The sequence below is a fragment of the Balaenoptera borealis genome (assembly GCF_965194805.1).
Source record: "Balaenoptera borealis genome assembly, chromosome: 1".
NCBI lineage: Eukaryota > Metazoa > Chordata > Mammalia > Artiodactyla > Balaenopteridae > Balaenoptera > Balaenoptera borealis.
The window spans coordinates 52354822-52374771 of NC_138860.1; the positions used below are offsets into that span (position 1 = coordinate 52354822).

At 36.4% G+C, this 19950-nt stretch overlaps 1 protein-coding gene across 4 annotated transcripts in view; it reads right to left on the reverse strand.

Moving 5' to 3' along the window:
• The window catches only part of RASAL2 (RAS protein activator like 2), a 389073-nt gene that overhangs the window by 202440 nt on the left and 166683 nt on the right, over positions 1 to 19950 (reverse strand). For all 4 annotated transcript variants that reach the window (XM_082366722.1, XM_082366723.1, XM_082366726.1 and 1 more), the window contains exon 2: positions 3962 to 4089. In XM_082366722.1, coding sequence (XP_082222848.1) covers positions 3962 to 4089 — 128 coding nt within the window. The remainder of the gene's footprint in view (positions 1 to 3961; positions 4090 to 19950) is intronic.

Genomic DNA, 19950 nt, shown 5'->3' on the forward strand with positions numbered 1-19950 from the left:
GTATAGGTCAGAGTATGAATGAAGTAGGTTTAAGAGAGAATGAGAGAAGAATTAGAGACAGTGAGTTTAGAAGTTACCAGAATTTTTGCTGGTAAGGGAAGCAAAGAAAGGGGTGGTAACTGGCGGTAGAAGTGAGATTAATGCAGGCTCATTTTTTCTTTTAAGATGGGAGAAATAATAGCATGCTGATGGGAATGATCTAGTAGAGAACAGAGAGTTGAAGATGTAAAAGAGGTAAGGGAGAACTGCTATTGATACATCCTTGAATAGGCAAGAATGGGCACAAGGGGAGGGGCTGACAGTTGGATTGTAGGCAATCCAACCACAGTGAAAAGAGGGAAATCAGAGTATAAGGAAATAGTTGCTGGCGGATGGGTAGACATGGTAAAAGAGCTCTCTTTTGAGTGGCTGAATTTTCTCAGTGAAATAAGCAGCAAAGTAATCAGCTATAAGTGAGGGTAATAGACAAGGAATTAGAATAGAAGAGGAAGCATGAAAAATCATCTTAGAAATCATCCTGGATTGTGCTACTCCAAGTGTGGTGCAAGGTCCTGTGCTGTTCTGCAAACTGTTTGTTAATGGTCCACAATAAACAATTTAGCAACACAGAAATTGAGAATTGTGCCTGGTGTGATCAGTGGATTCATCTCATTGCACAGCACACTCTCCATGAACATGTACAATTTTTGTAATTCTATTCCTTCTTTTCCTATGTTATCATTATTATTGAACTGTAATTTCATTTTTGTTCAATCTAATAAAAAATTTGGACTTAGACTTTTGTCTTTTTAAAACTTCATTTTTCTTTACAATTCATATTATTGTATTTTATTGTTCATGATGAGGTAGGGAAAAACTTGGTCCTTTACCACGCATAGATTGAGAAGCACTAGTCCAGTAGAGTTGGAAAGTAATTGGACTAGGAAATGTTTTGTGATTGCCAAGCAGCATTAGAGGCTCACATGAGATTTGTAGCCATTAGTTTAAAGACTGTCAGCAGGGTGGAGTGATTTTCTCCAGACACATTATGCTGCATGGAAGCAGGGCAGGATAGATGAGGAGCAGGATTTAACTGACCTATCACATTGCCAAGCGAGTATGATGATGCAAAAAAAGGGCAAGGAAATAGTATGCAAAGATTAAAATGACTGACCATGGAATTCAAGCTGGGAGAAGAGGGAAGAGAGGATATCAGAGGTATGAGGGGCAGAAAAGGTGACAGGATCAATGGCCTATAGGTCCCAAAGGATTGAAAAACTGTTGGAAAAAGGGATGAGCTAGAAAGATAGGAGGTCAGACAGTAAGATGCACACAATTGAGAATATTGAGAAGTTGTAGCAATGAGGCAGGGTAGAGGAAAAGATTCTTGGAGGAGAGGAGTTCAAGGAACTTAGAGCCAGTGTGTTGAAAGAATCATCTCTGCAGATATTGGAATCCTCACAAGTTAAGGCTGGAGTAGTGCTGGAAATAATGATAATGAGCCAGGAGCTAAAATCAACAAGAAATGAGGAGAAATGACAGGGGCCGGGGGTGGGGCTGGAAGATGACTACAACAGGGGACTCAGAGTCTGGGCTTTATAGGGAAAATGAGGGAGAATAGACAGGAAGCAGCCATGAAAGGAGAAGGATGCCTACTACAGGCAGCATGGTATGAAGGCTGTGGGAAAAAACCAGCCATCACTTGACAGGACTTCACAGATGACAGTGTCCTCAGGAAAGCTACTGGTTCTCACGAGACCAAGAAGTTAAGGAACTGCTTCAGAAAAGGGGTGGAAGAAACAGCTGATTTGGCTGATGATGGACTGTGAGTTGCAGAGGGCATAGACAAAGGGTTTCAAGAGGTGGGAAAGGATGAGTGGAAGGCAGGGACAGAAAAGAGGATTTACAGAGCGATATGCAGAAGAGAAAATGAGGGGTTCCCCAGATGTCTAGGGCTACTCTTGATGGCTGGCATAAAAAGCGATGAAGTACATAAGAAATTGTTTTAGAAATCATTCATCATGGACAGTTATTTTATGGGACTAAAGGGAGCCCAAGCCTGGATTACTCAATTGATCAGTAATATTTAATTCATGTATTATATCTTGGTTCTAGATAAGGAATGCTCTTGACCTTATGCTATCTATCTTTAGGCTATATCATTTCTTACATTACTAATTGAATAAAATGTAGGTAAGGGCAAAAAGATGGCAGATGATATGTTCATATCACTCCTTATTAATAGCTCTGATAAAAGACTGCTGACAGAGTCGATTGGTTTAAATGCACGTGTTAAATTATCTGTCTATTCAAATTGGATAATTAGAAATATTCTACACTAATATTCACTCTACCAATTTTTATTATGTATCTACTTAATAGAAACAAAGCAACATGTACTATACTGTTCCAGAAAGGGCTGACCTTTATTGAATTATTTTAATAAAATTAAGTTTAATTATATTACAATACTGGAAAACGGTCATGGGTAGGGAGATGGTAACAAAAGTAAGGGACATTTTTCAATGGTTGGAGAAAAAGAATAACCAAGTTCATAGAGGGCACATTAGCCAGGCCCTTGCAAGGAAGAACTGCCTATGAAAATAAAAGAAGAAACTGAAATTGCTTTATTGCTATGATCTTGCCTTTACGATGTTAAAGAATGCTGAGTAAGAGAAGAGATGCAAAAGAAAAGGGACAGAGGGGGAGGAGAGAGAGAAGAGAAAAGGGAGGTAGAGATCCACAGACTAGAATTAAGAAATGTGTTTTTTGTGCACTGCTTCCTCTGAACTAACTTTTCCAGAGGGATGGCTTATGAAATTGATATTCTACCTACAGCTTTCTAGTTATTTATATATATTTTTGGCAATTAATCTTTCTCCATCATTGAATGAGATCTCTTCTTCTCCTTCCCTCCCATTATCCCTCTTCTTGTCAAGATCATACTAATTTTTTTATGTTGTGGAGCTCGGGAGTAGGATGGTTTTTTGGCCTTACCAAGTCAACTATCCAATAAACCACCAATAAGCAAATGAATTATTTGGATGTGGAAGGATTTGTACACTGTAATAGTTTGAGGAGTAAAGCAATAATAGTATATGATAAGTTCAAGGGTTTTTTCACTTACAAGAACAGAAAGTTTACCTAGAACTAGATGTCTGTGCTAATTACATTCTGTCTGCCTCTCCAGATCTACTCTCTGCCCTTCTCTCCCTTGCTGTACTTCAGGAAACAAATCTCTACAGAACACATCAAAAGCAATCTTTTCCTTTGGCTTCAAGTTAGGTTTGGCCAGTAGGTAACACTGGCAAGAAATCAGAAAGCAGGAAAGAGAGCTGGTGTGTCTGTTCTCCCTTGCTTCCTCCCTGCTGGTCATTTTTGTTTTGGTAGAGGCTGTGTTCTTTTGTGTATAGCCATAGCAACTGCTATGCAGCCCTTTCATGCAACTACAGTTCTCTGGGTTCCAGAAACATTGCTCCCTTCCCTTGCCCTGAAGGTCTAGGGTGATAACTGCTTTCTGCTGTTGCCAGTTCATGGGTACTTTATCCCCATCTGATGGGTCCCCTATGCTGCCCATGCCTCTGTATAGTCCCTTTGTTAAACCTCTTTCAATTAATCTGCTGACTGTGCTATTTGTTACTTGCGAGGAGCTAGACTGATATAATTTCCAATAGCCTCTTTGGACCACTTTCAGGGCCAGGTCTACACAATCCAACCCATTCGCATTGCAAATTACTCAACTCAATATCTCTTTCACTATTCCTTAGTGAAAATCCAGCCCTGTCTTGTTGACATCACGCCTTTGCGGCAATCACGTATCATCATGATGACATCAGCAGCCCCTTAGACCCACTTAGAGTGTATCCTTCATAAAGTCTCCATTTTCATAAATGCAACTCATCAAGATGCAAATAAAAACTAGATTATTTCAGGAATTTGGTCAGAAAAGGGAAGTAGCTTTTCTCAGTAATATCCACCTCACCTCCTTTTCCTTGTTGAGCAACACCAGCTGGCTGTCTGTGAGGATGCAGTACTTCCGCTCCCATGTTGTTGTGTCAGTGTAGGGTGACTGGCCACAAGACAGACGATGGGTAGGTGGCCCTTTCACATCTGTGTGACAAACACAAAAAACAAAAGTGACAAATCATTGCCATGTTTGGTAAACTCCTCGTTCAAATGTAAGATTCTTCAAAATCAAAGTAAGGAGGTCTAAACATAAATCTAAATGGTAAACTGAAAACTTAAATTCCTCTGAAGAAAATAAAAAGTTATATACAGAGGGAAAATTTTGCCCCATAGTCTGAAGAAAAGAGGGCTGAGACACTAGGAAGAATTGTTAGTACAAACTTGACACAGTAATCACCACTGTACATGCACTAAAATAATGGGAGGTCACTTCAGAGCAAAACTAGTATCATTCAAAAGAAAGAGGTGGGCGTGACTCAGAGACAAGAACAAAAGATAGACAGTCTTTAGGAAGAAGATGATATTGCATGTACACTCAAGAGTGCTGCTGATCCAGTACTGAAGGAGTGAGTTATTGGCAGCCTATGTCTTCAAAATAACTTTATTTCTAGTCAGTTGTAAGATTTAGAAATGGTTAAACTACAGCATCATATTACCACTAGAGGCCAGTAAGATCTTAAAAACATAGAAGGCAATTTCCTCAAGGAAAGATCTAAACATATTACCATCATGTCTCTTAAAGGTGGAGGCACACAATATCAAAGTTAAACGTTTCAACTCTTCTAAACGTCTCATTTCCTGTTACTTTAATTTGTTTTCTTTTATTAAGGTATAATTGACGTGTAACATTATACTAGTTTCAAGTGTACAACGTAATGATTCAATATTTGTATATACTGCAAAATAATGACCCCAATAAGTCTAATTACCATCTGTCACCATAAAAAGTTACAAAAAAAATTTTTTTTCTTCTGATGCAAACTTTCTAAGATTTATTCTCTTGATAACTTTCAAATATGCACTACAATATTATAATCACCATGCTATAGTTGACATCCCCATGACTTATAAGTGGAAATTTGTACCTCTTGAAACCTTTCACCCTCTCACCCACCCCCCCCTTCACCCCCTTCCTCTTGGAAATCACCATTCTGTTCTCCGCATCTGTGAGTTTTGTTTTGGTTTTTAGATTCCACATATAAGTGAGGTCATACAGTATTTGTCTGCCTTATTTCATTTAGCATAATACCCTCAAGGTCCATCCATGTTGTCATAAATGACAAGATTTTATCTCTTTCAATGGCTGAGTAGTATTCTATTTATCCACCAATGGACACTTAGGTTGTTTCCATATCTTGGCTATTGTATATATCTTTTCCAATTACTGTTTTCACGTTCTTTGGATAAACACCCAGAAATGAAATTGTTGGATTGAATGGTAGTTCCATTTTAATTTTTTGAGGAACCTCTATACTGTTTTCCATAGTGGCTGCACCAATTTACATTCCCACCAACAGTGCACGAGGGTTCCCTTTTCTCTACATCCTTGCCAACACTTGTTATTTCTTGTCTTTTTGATAATAGCCATTCTAACAGGTGTGAGTGATATCTCATTGTGGTTTTGATTTGCATTTCCCTGATGATTAGGGAAGCTCAACACCTTATTATATACTTGTCCATCTATATGTTTTCTTTGGAAAAATGTCTATTCAGATCCTCTGCCCATTTCTTAATCAGACTGTTTTGGGTGTTTGTTTGTTTTGCTGAGTTGTATGAGTTCTTCATATATTTTGGATATTAACTCCTTATCAGATATATGATTTGCAAATATTTTCTCCAATTCAGAAGGCTGCCATTTCATCTTGTTGATGGTTTCCTTTGCTGTACAGAAGCTTTTTAGTTTGATATAGTCCTACTTGTTTATTTTTGCTTTTTTTACCTTTGCTTTAGGGGTCAGATCCAAAAAAATCACTTAAAAACTCTTTAATATGAACTGTTTGTTCATTTGGGCTGTTGAAAAACTTGGAACATATTTTAACCATAAGTACACATTAGATCCATTGAGTAAGGCTTTTATGACAGTTCAGTATATATTAAAAGTTCTTTAGGGCTTCCCTGGTGGTGCAGTGGTTGAGAGTCCGCCTGCCAGTGCAGGGGACACGGGTTCGAGCCCTGGTCTGGGAGGATCCCACGTGCCGCGGAGCAACTGGGCCCGTGAGCCACAACTACTGAGCTGCGCGTCTGGAGCCTGTGCTCCGCAACAAGAAAGGCTGCGATAGTGAGAGGCCCGCACGCCGCGATGAGGGGTGGCCCCTGCTTGCCGCAACTGGAGAAAGCCCTTGCACAGAAACGAAGATCCAACACAGCCAAAAATAAATAAATTAAATAAATAAATTAAAAAAAAAAAAAAAGTTCTTTAGCCATGAAGGACTAATTCCTCTCAGGAATATACTGCAGGAAACATTTAAAATACATTACTTCTTACTATTTAAATATTACACTAGAGGAGCACCTCAAACTGAAGAAATTAGAAAACAAACACCCATGAGTGCAGGAGAGTTGTAAATAATAAATAAGCACATTTTACCTATTAGGTGAGAATCTTCATTACTATTACTTTCTAAGGACTTTTAGTCTTTTTATCACAGGATGATAGGTATTCCTGGTATTGACTGACTTCAAGGAAATTCAAATGATTTCCTAGATGTTTTTATGCTATAATTATTCAAATATGCATACCTATAGCTGGAGATCTGTAGAAAGTAAAGAAGTTAGTACTTAGGGCATTAGGTATATGTCTCTCTTCTTGCATCCCCTTATGTACCCAATATTATCTTCAGTGCTCCTTCTGGCTTAACTTCCTTGCTCTCTAAAAGTCTATCTAAACTTGTTGCTCTGCATGCTTGGGGAACTTATCAACTACCCTCCAAAATAACTCAAAATTCAAGAACTAATAACATTACCAGGGCTTGGCTTGACATGTTACTAACTCTTAGAAGTTCACTGTTTTTTCCTTTTTCCCCTTGTTTTTCCGCTTCTATCGCCTCTGAACCTCGCACAACCAGTACATGCTGCGTGGATAGCTTCTCCATTCCACGTCAACTCTCTCTTCCCTACCCTTAACTCTTTTATTTCAAGAATTTAAATTAATTTAAAGTTTTCTTTATACTTCAAATTTTCCTAAAATTATCACAAAAAGCTTTAAAGGAACTGACTCAATCATTTTTGACACAGATAAAAGATTCTTGCCTGAACTTAAAAGCCATGTCAAAGCTGATTTTCTTCACATGATTTGGATAAACAAATGGGTTAGATTTTTACCACAATGTAGGCCTATTTTTAGAGTCAAATACCAAGACCACTTCAACAGAGAGGGATGTACCTACTTTATGTAGAAATGTGGTGGTTTTGTGGCCTAGACAAGTTTTCATTCAAATGACTAACCTTCTTATGTAAGTTGGCCGTGGGTGACCTAAACTGCCCCCTGCAATTTAATCTGAATAGTAATCTTATGATCCACACTGAGCAAGAAGACATTGACAGACTCTGTCCATAAAATTAGAATACAGTAAACTGTATTACAGCAGGAAACCCAGTTTTCCTGATAAAATATAAATCTGCATCAGCACTGAATTTAAGAAAACCTAAATTATCTTCCCTGTGTCATCCTGAGTTAATTCTCTTACAGTCTCCCTTAATGCTCTCCCCTTCTCCAACTGGAGCTTTGTTCCTAGTTTCTTCATGGTATTGTGAAACAAGACAATGTCTCATAAAGCATATTGGGGACCCCAAATTACTCCTCTCCAGGGCTAAAGGTAGAATGAAATAGGGAGCAATACTTCTATATTTTACATTTTTCTGTCAGTCTAAATTATGAGGTTGATTAGCCATGTTATAAATTTTATAGTTTCACATTTTTTTCTACTCTCTATTATCCACATTTTGATCATTTTATAAGAATGCATAAAAGGAAGAAAACAAGAAAGAAGTTAGAATAAGTAGGATTTTTTGGTTCTTTTTAGCATTTCTGGATTAAGGTTTGAAGGGCACTTTAAGTAACAATTTAAATAAATTTTTTTAAACCTATAAATTTAATTTATTCATTCTATCTTGTCCTCATTTCCGTGGCTAAATGAAGGTTTAATAGTACACTTGTAAAGCCTGTTTACTGAGACTATATTGACAGGACAAACTCAGATTATTGCCTTATTTCACTTTACCAATTCTACCAGTCCTCCTCTCCCTCCCTCCTTTCCTCCCTCCCACCCTCTTTCTCTCCTGCTCTGGTGACACACATCTAATTTCTGACTTCCAATTACATTTAGTATCTAAAATTCACTACAGAATACGATAACTACCTTAGAATTACAAATAAGAATCTTAATAGCAAAACTGGAAAAAAATTTTATATTTGCGCTGTCCCATTCCTATAAGGATACTGGATGCTGGCCTTATTACAAAAATTGAATAATTTTAGAGATATTAAAAAGAATCAGCGGTTACTCAATGAATCCCATTGGAAAGTGCTTCTTTGAGACTGGATATTACCATGTAGACTAGTAATTATCAAAATTTTTTGATCTCATGATCCCTTTAGACTTTTAAAATTGAGATTTTGTTTCTCTTTGTTTTCAAAGAGATTTTTGTTTATGTGGGTTATATTTACTAATATTTACCATATTAGAAATTAAAACTGAGAAATTTTAAAAATATTTATTCGTTTAACAACAATAACAAACCTACTGCATGTTAACATAAATAACACATTTTTGATGAAATGCAACTATTTTCCAAACAAAACAAAATAATTAGTGAGAGGAGTGACACTGAAGTTTTGCAAGTCTCTTTAAAATCTGGCTGAATAGAAGACAGCTGGGTTCTTGTATCTGTTTCAACTTTTTATCTCTTGCTTTATGTTGTTTTGGTTGAAGTATAAGTAGAAAATCTAGACTCACACAGATATATAGTTGGAAAAGGGAAGAGTATTTTAATAGCATTTTCAGGTAACTGTGGCTCGCCTTTTCTAATACTATACCAAAAACTGGCATGCAGTTGCTCCTTAAAAGTAAGTAAATTGTGGAATTTGACACCACTTCAATAAACTTTTCATACTCTGTTAAGTTAAAAATCATTGGTATACCTTGCCCTTTGAACGGATCTTTTTACCCATATGCATGACTTTGGGGCACTCTGCATTGATCATTTAGGAAAAAATGGTTCACTTAGTTTTGCAGATCTTCTAAACACTGACACTTTTCATTACATAATATCAAAAATTCACATTCATTAATCTTCAGAAAGTCTTGATCATCAGAAAAGTCTTTAAGTACTGGGAAGCTGTCAAGTTCCATGGGGCAGATTCAAGTTTTCCAAAATACTGATCTTTGTTTTGGATCTTAAATTTTATCATCGTCAATAAATACTGTTGTTTTTTTCCCCTTAAGAGACAGGTTTGTGTCTTTTTTTTCCAGAAAATGGATCACCTGTGGCTAGTCAGGAAATCCCCTATGCTCACCATCACCCTTTTTAAGAGAAGAGAAGACAAGCAGGAGATAACATATGACTCTTCTTTCTGGTGAATTATTTCCTTTAGCCTAAGGTTTGCAAACAGCCCTTCTGCTGCCTCACTCTCAGTCTCAGCAGCACCAGGGGCTAAGCACAGGGGTTATTCTAACTCTGCTCCATCACACTTAACTGATAACAACATAATAAGTTCCTTAAAGGCATGACTGACTTAACATTTTTTATCAACTATTCCTTGATAAAGGTAACACTTTTCTTTGCAGAAGAACTAATTTTAGTTTGGGAAGCAATTCCTATGATGGTTCCACCTTGCTTCTCCCTTCCACATCACTAGTACACAGTTTGCACTGCACCTGATCACTTGTGCCATGCAACAGCAGGCAGAGCAGATCATTTCGTTTTCCTTCACTTTTTAGATATGCATTAGAAGAAATAAGTCCCATAATTGCCACATTGGGCCAAGCACAGCTAAAGCAACTATATGGTTTGGGTAACTGAATGGAATGTTATGAATGATGCCATGTTAAGATGACAAATGGCAGTCAATCACAGCTTGCTCTTCAATCCTAATAGTCCACTCACATCTACAGTTCATACTCTTACCTAAACAGAAAAACAGAAAATACTCAAAATAAAATAATTCATTTATATACTCATCCTTAGAAGGAAAAAAAGGGGGTCTATATGCAAGTTTTCTTAAACAGTCAAGCACTGTGCAAATTTAAGAAAAGTGTAAGAAAATATAAGTCTGGCACTTAAAACATAGCCATGGTGTTGTATAAATGATCAAAACTCAAGATCCTTTTTGTATCTCATGTTCCTGTTACTGGTAGAAAAACAAACTATACTAAGAATTAATCTCAAACACTATGTAATACTCTATCTTCTTGTTATATTTAGTACCTCTTCCTATATTAATATACCCCCCATGCCTGCCTCTTTTTGAATTGAATCTCATCGCTTTCCTTTAGGGGCAGCTGCTGTGGGGAAAGAAGTAGAGCTTTTAAAAGAATGTGATTCTTAGAGGAGAAAGGAAAAAAAAAGTAAATAGCTTACCACTATTGAGAGATCAGTTTCTGGGGTTTTCACAATTGGTTATACTGCCAATACTGTGTCATTATCTCACTATACGAGAGTAGAAGGCGGCAGACTGCATTAAAAAATAAAACTTATCAAGAGTTTGGCAGCATTAAAAATTTTTTTAATAGCTCTACCTCTCTCCACAGTATCAAATGGAATAGAACACAGACCTAAATTTGCATCTTTTCTGAATTGTGACCTGTTTGAACCACAAATCACTGAGCTTACAGTGAAAACTATCAAGGAGATAATATGTGCAGGCTTCTCTAAAGAATCCTATCAGTCACTCACTGCTAAGTCACGAAGCCAATTCAGTCAGCTAGGTCCTGACACAACTCAGCTGACTTACATGAGAGGTGAAAAACCTTTCTTGTTATCAAAAAACCAATGACCTCAAATGAGTAAGGGGAAACAAACAACTAAAATATGAGACTATAAAGCAGTAAAAGGAAGCATTTTGCATTTTCTCTTCAATACAATCAACACAAATAGAACGTACATCCTTCTTGTCTAAATCTAGTCCATTTCTGAAAATGTGTTGGATGGCAAATTTTCACATAACGGAGACTATATTCTGATTTTAAGTGGAAAAAGAATAATTCAGTTCAGGCCCATCTAAAACTCCCAATTAATTTCCCCCAATATTAAGTATTCTTAAGCCCCCCTATACAATCCACCAAAAATTTCTAAATTAAAACTAAACATACAAAATCATTTAATATTTAATAAACTTGTTAGTGAATACATTTGTGCATATATACGGTATTAGATACAAGTTACATTTTCCTTTTCTACTGCAAACGTGTTCTATAATTTAAAGAAACAATTATCTGTTAAAGATGCATAATGAATGCAAATAGCAACAAATAAAATTAACTATGAGGTTTCAAAAACTAACATCACTTTCATAATTTTATTTTTTCTCACAAATAGGTAAAAATCATATGTATAGTACATCAGAACATGTGCACAGCCAAGTTTATATCTTTTAACTTTTTGTCTTTTGTCTCTCAGCCTTTATCATTTCCTAACATAAGTTTTTCTAATCCTCCTAGGCTCACCTACTTTTCACAGCCTTTTCCATTATCTTAAAAGATAATTGGAGCTTCCCTGGTGGCACAGTGGTTGAGAATCCGCCTGCCAATGCAGGGGACACGGGTTCGAGCCCTGGTCCGGGAAGATCCCACACGCCACAGAGCCACTAAACCTGTGCGCCACAACTACTGAGCTTGCGCTCTAGAGCCCGCGAACCACAACTACTGAAGCCCGCGTGCCACAACTACTGAAGCCTGCATGCCTAGAGCCCGTGCTCCGCAACAAGAGAAGCCACCACAATGAGAAGCCCACGCTTCGCAACGAAGAGTAGCCCCCGCTCACCGCACCTAGAGAAAGCCTGTGCGCAGCAACAAAGACCCAATGCAGCCAAAAGTAAATAAGTAAATTTATTTTAAAAAAAGATATTTTAAAAAAAAGATAAAGATAATTTAGATTGCATGAAACCTTTAAACAACATTATCACGAAACACAATCCTGTTGTGAAAACAACTGATTCACGGACAATAGTCTACTCCATATTCTCTCACTCAGATTAACGTGCAACTTAATGTTTTTGGCCGGAACATACATGCAAGTTTCTTTCAATGATATTTCAATGTGAATAGTCAATTTTAAGTTAAAAATTTCCAAGAGATAGTAGCAAATATTTAAATGGTGAGAGTTCAGATATCAAGGGATACATTTCACATTATAGACAGTAAAGAGAAAAAAAAGAATATAGGGAAGCAAATAATGATGAGAATCAAGTGGGAGAAGAAATTTAAAAAATAAAGGTCAACAGGATAAGAAATGCATAGAAGAGGAAGAAGGAGACCCTTTGGGAAACAAATCAGAGTTGAAAGATCTTGAAGGTCAGTAAATCACACTTCCTCAATTCATAGATTAATAAAATGAGGCTCAGAGATATAAAATTACTTGTTCAAAGTGACACATCTAGCACAGTTATCTTAGAATTTAGTCTGATATATAAACTAGGATTTTTTCTAGCATATCATAAAGCTTCTCCTTGTTTTTTTGTTTCATTTGGTTTTGGTTGTAATTCAGTAAGTATTTATGCACTGTGTGTAAAGCACTGTACTCAATGCTGGGGATCTAATAGTGAACAAGACAGACCAAGCCACTGAACTCATGGAATTTAAATTTAGTTGAGGGGTCAAATACTGTACAATTAGCATACGATTAAACAATTATGATAAACACTATAAAGAAGCAGTATAGGGTGCTGTGGGAGCACAGAATGAGAGCTATGGACTTAGTCTGGGGCATTATTGCAGCTGGGAGCATGGTTACTGGTGTGTCAGTATGGAGAGGAGTATAAGTATTAGCATTTCAGACAAATGAAATCACAGGCCCAAAAGCCCTTGAGGAATAAAGTGGTTCTGCTCCTCTAACAATCTGAAAAGGAGGCCCCTATGACTGATGCATGGGGAACAAGAAGGTAAGTGCAGAGTTAGGGGGCTGGTGAAACAGTCCAGGCCAAGAACACCCAGAGACCTATAAACCAAGTTAAGGACGTTGATCTTGATCCTAGGAAGGAAAGGAAGCCCCCGAAAGGTTTTAACAGGAGAGTGACACCACTGATTTGCATTTGTGTGAAGAGGTGAATGGGGGTTTCATTTACTGAGATTAAGAATTCTGGAAGAAGATTAGGTTTGAGGGAGAAGCTGATGAATTTAGTTTGGGTCATATCAGGAAAAAAAGAAATCAGTCAAAAGCTAGATCTGTCTATCTAGGTCTAAAACTTCTAACCTTGGCCTACAAAAGAACCCAGAATTACTTCAAGAGGTCCACAAATGCCTTATTCAAGTTTCATTTCAAGAAATACATGGCAGCTACTAGGATAAAATGGCAGACTGAACATATAATTTCAGTCCTTCTCAAAACCCCACTGAAACTACAGTAAAGATAAATTTATATTTATATGTAGAGACAGTGACGATAACCCACAATGACAGAGAAAACAGAAATAGAGAGGAAATAAGTACAATTTTAGAAGCTATAAAGAATACATTCAAGTGGTAACTGACTTAACCAGGCCTGAGAAAATTGAATCCTGAGGTAAGAGTGAGAAAAGGTAAGAACCAACCCAATTTATACTAGAGAATCCTCAAAAAGTTCAGGGATAGGCCAGCACTAGGTATCTCTCAATGGGGAGAAGGGGTGGTCTAAAACAAGAACTGGGTAAAACTGATTTAAGAATGAGAGTCCCAAAAAAAAAAAAAAAAAAAGAATGAGAGTCCCCACAAACATAGAAAATAAACTTATTGTTACCAAAGGGGAAAGGTGGCGGGCGGGGGGAGCAGGGGGAGAAATTAGGAATTTGGGAGTAACATATACACATGACTGTATATAAAACAGATAAACAACAAGGACTTACTGTTTAGCACAGGGAACTATATCAATATTTTGTAATAACCTATATGGGAAAAGAATCTGAAAAAGAATATATATATATAATATGTAAATATATATATAATCACTTTGCTGTGTACCTGAAACTAACACAACATTATAAATCAACTGTACTTCAATTAAAAAAAAAAGATGAATCAGAGTCCCAAGATTCTCTCTCTGACTATTTAATGGGTAACTATCTCCCCAACCCAGGTAAAAGAACAGAGGTTTGCTTGCTTGGAAGGGTAAAATAAGGGGTGGACTAAAGGATGACTGTCACAGTTGAGAAGAACATCCTGGAAACGTTCAAGGAATGCTTAGAAGTGCTTCCTCCAAAGTTCTTTTCACCCCCCATTTGACTCTCATAACAGGCAGATAGACTTGTACTCACCAGGCAGGCAATTAGAAGAGCACTCTTTGGGAATCAGATCAGCTCATGAGGAAAGAACCAAAGATACTAACCAAAGGGGCTCTCCCAACAAACAGCCCACCCGGATCACCTTACGGTAAAGCCCTCAGTGGACAAGGCCCAACTTCATACTCAGATCTTCCAAGCAATTTTCTTATAATCCATTCTTAATCTGGAGCAGACAAACAAGGATTACCAGAGATCAGAGGAAAGGCTCTAGCATGAGAAAATAGAGATCAAAACAAACAGAAAAAGGCAACTTGAAGGAGATACAAGTGATATAGGAGGGAAAAAACCAAACAGCCACCATTATCCTCAAAGAGACATGAGAAGTAATGGCATCCATGAAACAAAAACAGGATACTCTTCATAAAAAACAACATTCATAGAACTAAAAAGAGCTTCTGATATTAAAAACACGATAGAAAAAAATATAAAACAAAATTCAACAGTACAAGTGGAAGATAAGGTTCAGAAAATAATCCCAGTAAGCAGAACAAAAAGACAAAGAGATGGAAAAGAAAAAAGGAATATTGAATAGTGATTTTAAAATATATATATATAGATAGATAGATATAGATAGATAGATATAGATATAGATAACTATGATAAGGAAGTTGGGATGACTGTATGTGATAGCTAAATCCTCATCTATCATAATAGAAAATCAACAAAAAGCTCTAAAATTGATGAATAAAAACGCAGCAGTATATGCATATTGTTTAGAATAAAGAGAAGTATAAATGCCAGAATAAAAACTAGAAGAGTCAGAAGTTCATGTCTCAGAAAAAGGGGACAGAGGTAAGGAAAACCAATATATTCTGTTAAGAAAGGGGCAGACAACCCAAATGAAAAATGGGCAAAAGACATGACTACCACTTCATAAAAAAGAGTATCAAAATGTCCACTTAACATGTAAAAAGTTGCCCAACTTTATTAATCATCAGGGAAATGCAAATTAAAACCACAGTGAGATATTACTACACACCCACCAGAATAGCTATAATGAAAAAGATAACAGTGTTGGTGAGGATGTAAAGTAACTGCAGGTGGGAGTGTGAATTGGTAAAATCACTCTGGAAAACTGACAATATTTACTAAAACAGAACATATACATATCTAGCAATTCTACTCCTAGATACATACCCAAGAGAAATGTGGACACTTATTCAGCAAAAGACGTGTCAGAATGCACACGGCAGCACTATTCTTAATAGTAAAAACTAGAAACAATCCAAAATGACCACAAACAGAATGGATAAATTGTGAAAATTTAGAAAATGGAATATTATATACCAATGAGTGAAAAAACAACTACATATAACACCATATATAAAGCTCACAAATATTAAGCAAGAGAATTCAGACATAAAAGCTGTATAATGGCTTATAGAAAGTTCAAAAATGTAAAATTCACCTACAATATTAAAGTCAGCACCATTGTTACTCTTTGGATGTACAGTGACTGAGAAAGGACATAAGTGAGTTCCTGGGATGCTAGTAATGTTCTGTTTCTTCAGCAGGGTCCAAGTTACTCAGGTATCTTGTCTATGCAAATTCATCAAGCTATACACCAAGCTATAGGATTTGTGCACTTTTCTCTGTGTATATTATATTTCAATAAAAATTATCTTTAAAAAGATTCTAGATCTTCTGTTTATAAGTTGTGTGACTTTGGTCAAATTACTCAGCCTAAGTAAACCTCAATTTCTTCATTTTTAAATAAGGATGACAAAGCAACTATTCTCTTAGGGATTTCTGTGAGGTTCAAATGAGATAATACACATCAAGTGCTTCACAAATGCCTCACACATACTAAGCACAGAATAAAAGTTTATTTGTTAGTATTATTATTAACCACTTGGGCATTAAAAAGGTAGGGGAAATCACTATATGGTCCCATTTTGAACAAATCTAACTCATATGAAACATGAATTTAGCTGTGTAGTCAGATGATTATATTCAAATCTGCTTTTTACTATTTCCATGATTTGGGGCAAATGATTTAACGTCTCTGATACTCCTTTTCTCAATTATAAAAGAGAATAAGATCATGGTATTTTGTGTGTGTGTGTGTGTGTGTGTGTGTGTGTGTGTGTGTTTAGAGATAATTTTTAAAATAGATTAAAAGTGGAAGATAGTTCCAAACAAAGAGTGTTTGAAACTATGTAAGTCTATCTATATTTTCATATGAGTATGTGTGAATGCATGAATTATTTTAAAATATGAAGGTAAGTAGTAGAAAAAGCCTCTAAAGGAGCTGAAAGTGGATGCCTGCATGGAACAGAAACTAGCTGCAGCAATGGGTAAGGAAGCTAGCCACTCTTTTGCATTTCAATCCTTGTAGTACCCACTTGTAACTATATACATCTACTACTTTAAGATTAAAATTTAACTCCAATAAAAATTAATTTAAAAAAGATTAAATTTTAAAATAACTTTATTCAATAAAAAATATATAGTTAGGTACTACCAAATTAAAAAATGATTAAAGGTAAGCTCCAAACTTAAGTTGATCAATTATCAAGCTGATGTAGAAGAAACAAAACAAAGTTTAAAGCACTTCAATACATCCATAATTCAACTTCTCTATCGTGGTACAGAGTGTGGGTGGCATAGAAATGCTAACTTTGAGTCCACAGATTCTTAACTTCCTCTATTAATATAGTTAGAGGACCAAAAAAAAAAAGAAAATAGAGAACCACCTGTTACTAGGGAACCACCTATTTTTAACTAGTTCAAGTCTACTTAAAGACCCTAGGAATCAAAAAAACAAATGCCGGCTATAAGGCTTTAACATATATATATAGCATTTGGAACATGGAGTTGAAACTTATACTCCTCATATGACTCTCTAAGGTTTTAATTTCCCCTGAAAGAAAAGTAATAAAGTACTTCAATATACAGGAAGGTGATACTAACTCACAGTGCCCTGGCACATACTAACCTCGGCTAGGATTCTTATATAGAGCTGCTTAGCATAACTCAACCCTGATTTTCAGCAGATTTGAATTGTTTACAAAGATCTTTGAGAAGAGACTACTAAAGCCAGAAATTTGGCAGTAAGGCTCAGAATCATGGCAGGACCCATGTCCCCAGCGTAGGTTATTTGATTAAGTTAACACACTAGAAAAAGCTGAGAACAATTTCTCAATTTCTGGCACAGGGAAGAAATTCTGGCTCAATAAATATTAGCTCTCATTATTGTTACTGTTATTGAGAGACATAATGGTGGAGCGGTTAAGAGCACAGACTCTGAGTAAGACTGCTTGATAAGGAATCCCATGGCTTACCAGCTGTGAGACTCTAGTCAAGATACTTAACCTCTCAGACTCTCAATTTTCTTACTTTTAAAATGGGAACAATATGGTTTCTACCTCACAGGGAAGTGGTGAGGATTAAATAAGAAATGTCAAGCACTTAGACAGTGTCTGGCATATTGTAAGACTTCAGTAAATGTAAGCTCTTATTATTCTTTTTACATCATGTATCTGAAATAATGGAGTCGTTTCTTAATCCAATTCAAAACTACTGATGCTAAAAATATTGAAATAAAATGAGGGGAAAAAACAACTTAAACTATGAATGATCTTCAGGATTATATGATATATATAAATAAATTTTTCCTTGGAAATATTCTGGGGAAAAAACCAAACTACACAGGTTTGCATCTGTTATCATTGGACAGGTTCTGATAGATCACTGTGCCATGAATATACACAATATTCTTGATGCAAACTTTACAAAGGAAGAGCCAATAAACCTATAGCCACTTGGCCATAGAAACAATTATAAGCAGAAGTGAATGTAAGAGAAGAAACACATACTTGTTTTTGGACTGGTTTGGTCAAATTAATGTACATCATTTAAGTCAGCCTACCAATGGTGAGGGGGTAGCGGGGGGAGGGGAAGGAAGGGAGGAGGAGAGGGGAAGAGGGAGGGAGAAAGAGAGGGAGGAGAAAAAAGAAGATAATCTTTTTAATGGCACTGTTTTATTCTAACCAATTAGTTCAAATACTCTCAGTTCTATAAGCCTCTTACCACTGCACAGCTGATGGCTAAACTTGAGAGGAGCAATTAATCCTCATCTGTCTCTCTACATGTTTCAATTAGCACAAAAACATGTATATACTCCTCAAAAGCAATCACAAGAATGTAAAACAAAAAGAAATTTAGGGCTTCCCTGGTGGCGCAGTGGTTAAGAATCCACCTGCAAGTGCAGGGGACACGGGTTCGAGCCCTGGGCCGGGAAGATCCCACATGCCACAGAGCAACTAAGCCCGTGCACCACAACTACTGAGCCCCCATGCCACAACTACTGAAGCCCGCATGCCTACAGCCTGTGCTCCACAACGAAGAGAGTAGCCCCAGCTCGCCACAACTAGAGAAAGCCTGAGTGCAGCAAAGAAGACCCAATGTAGCCAAAAAAAAATATATATATATAGATATATATATCTCTCTATATATACATATATATACATATATATATATATATATATATACACACATATAAAAAGAAATTTAGCAGGTGATATTTTTTTCTTTTTTAAAAGAGTTGAATCCAAACTCAAAAGATTAAGGAATGGATAGTAAGATTGTCACTGGTTCTTAAAATTAAAGCCTCAGAGAAAACTCTCCCTCTCTTCAGGTGCTTTTCCAAAACTATCTGAACTCCTCTGTAGGTCCACAAACAAGAGATCCATTGTGTGGATCTGTAAATTGTGTGACATCATTGAAACACAAGCACCAATTGGTATCACAGTTTGTGTTTCCAAGGATACCAGGAACTTTAAATACCCTGCAGTTATACAAAGCCCAGGAGCACGACCTTCATAACAATACCAGGAGCCTGCACACTTTCTTTTTAGTCACTGTTTCCAGCAGAGAAAAGGCACTGATTCTGCCCCAATAATACTTCCAAGTAATATTCTCAAGAACGTTCCTCAATCATTTAATTATTCATTTTTATATTCTCAACATAATGACAACAAAAAAGAGGATTAAGAATTTACATAGCCCTGTTAATAGAGAGATTCTCAAAAGGCCAGCCTAGGGTATCTTTAATGAAACCACACTACCGATTTTTAAAATGCAATGCACATAACACTTCTGATTAATCTCTACAGTAATGTTCCTCTGTGTTACAGAGTACTCTTTTAGTAAAAGTAAAATAACTTCTTCCTTGTGTGCCTTTCCTGGAAAAGTTATTTTTCCTTAATATTAGCCTTTAGCTCACACATATGACTTTAGTATGTAAACTTGTTTATTCTAGCTAGAATAACTACAGCAAAATAGAAACACAGGCTAAGTGTGAGGTGATTATGATTAACTATATTATTGTTAAAAGTCAAATAAGTTTATAATCTTTTATAAAGGACTCTTTAAAAAGGTGGTAGTTTAGGGCTACATTGTTATAAAAGGTCTATACTAAGCTCTTCTCTAATATCTGTCTATCCAGAGTTAAACCTAAATACTTATATTATCTTTACATCAACTTTGTGAAATGCTTTCCATTAATTACGTGTGCCATTGAGATTTTGAAC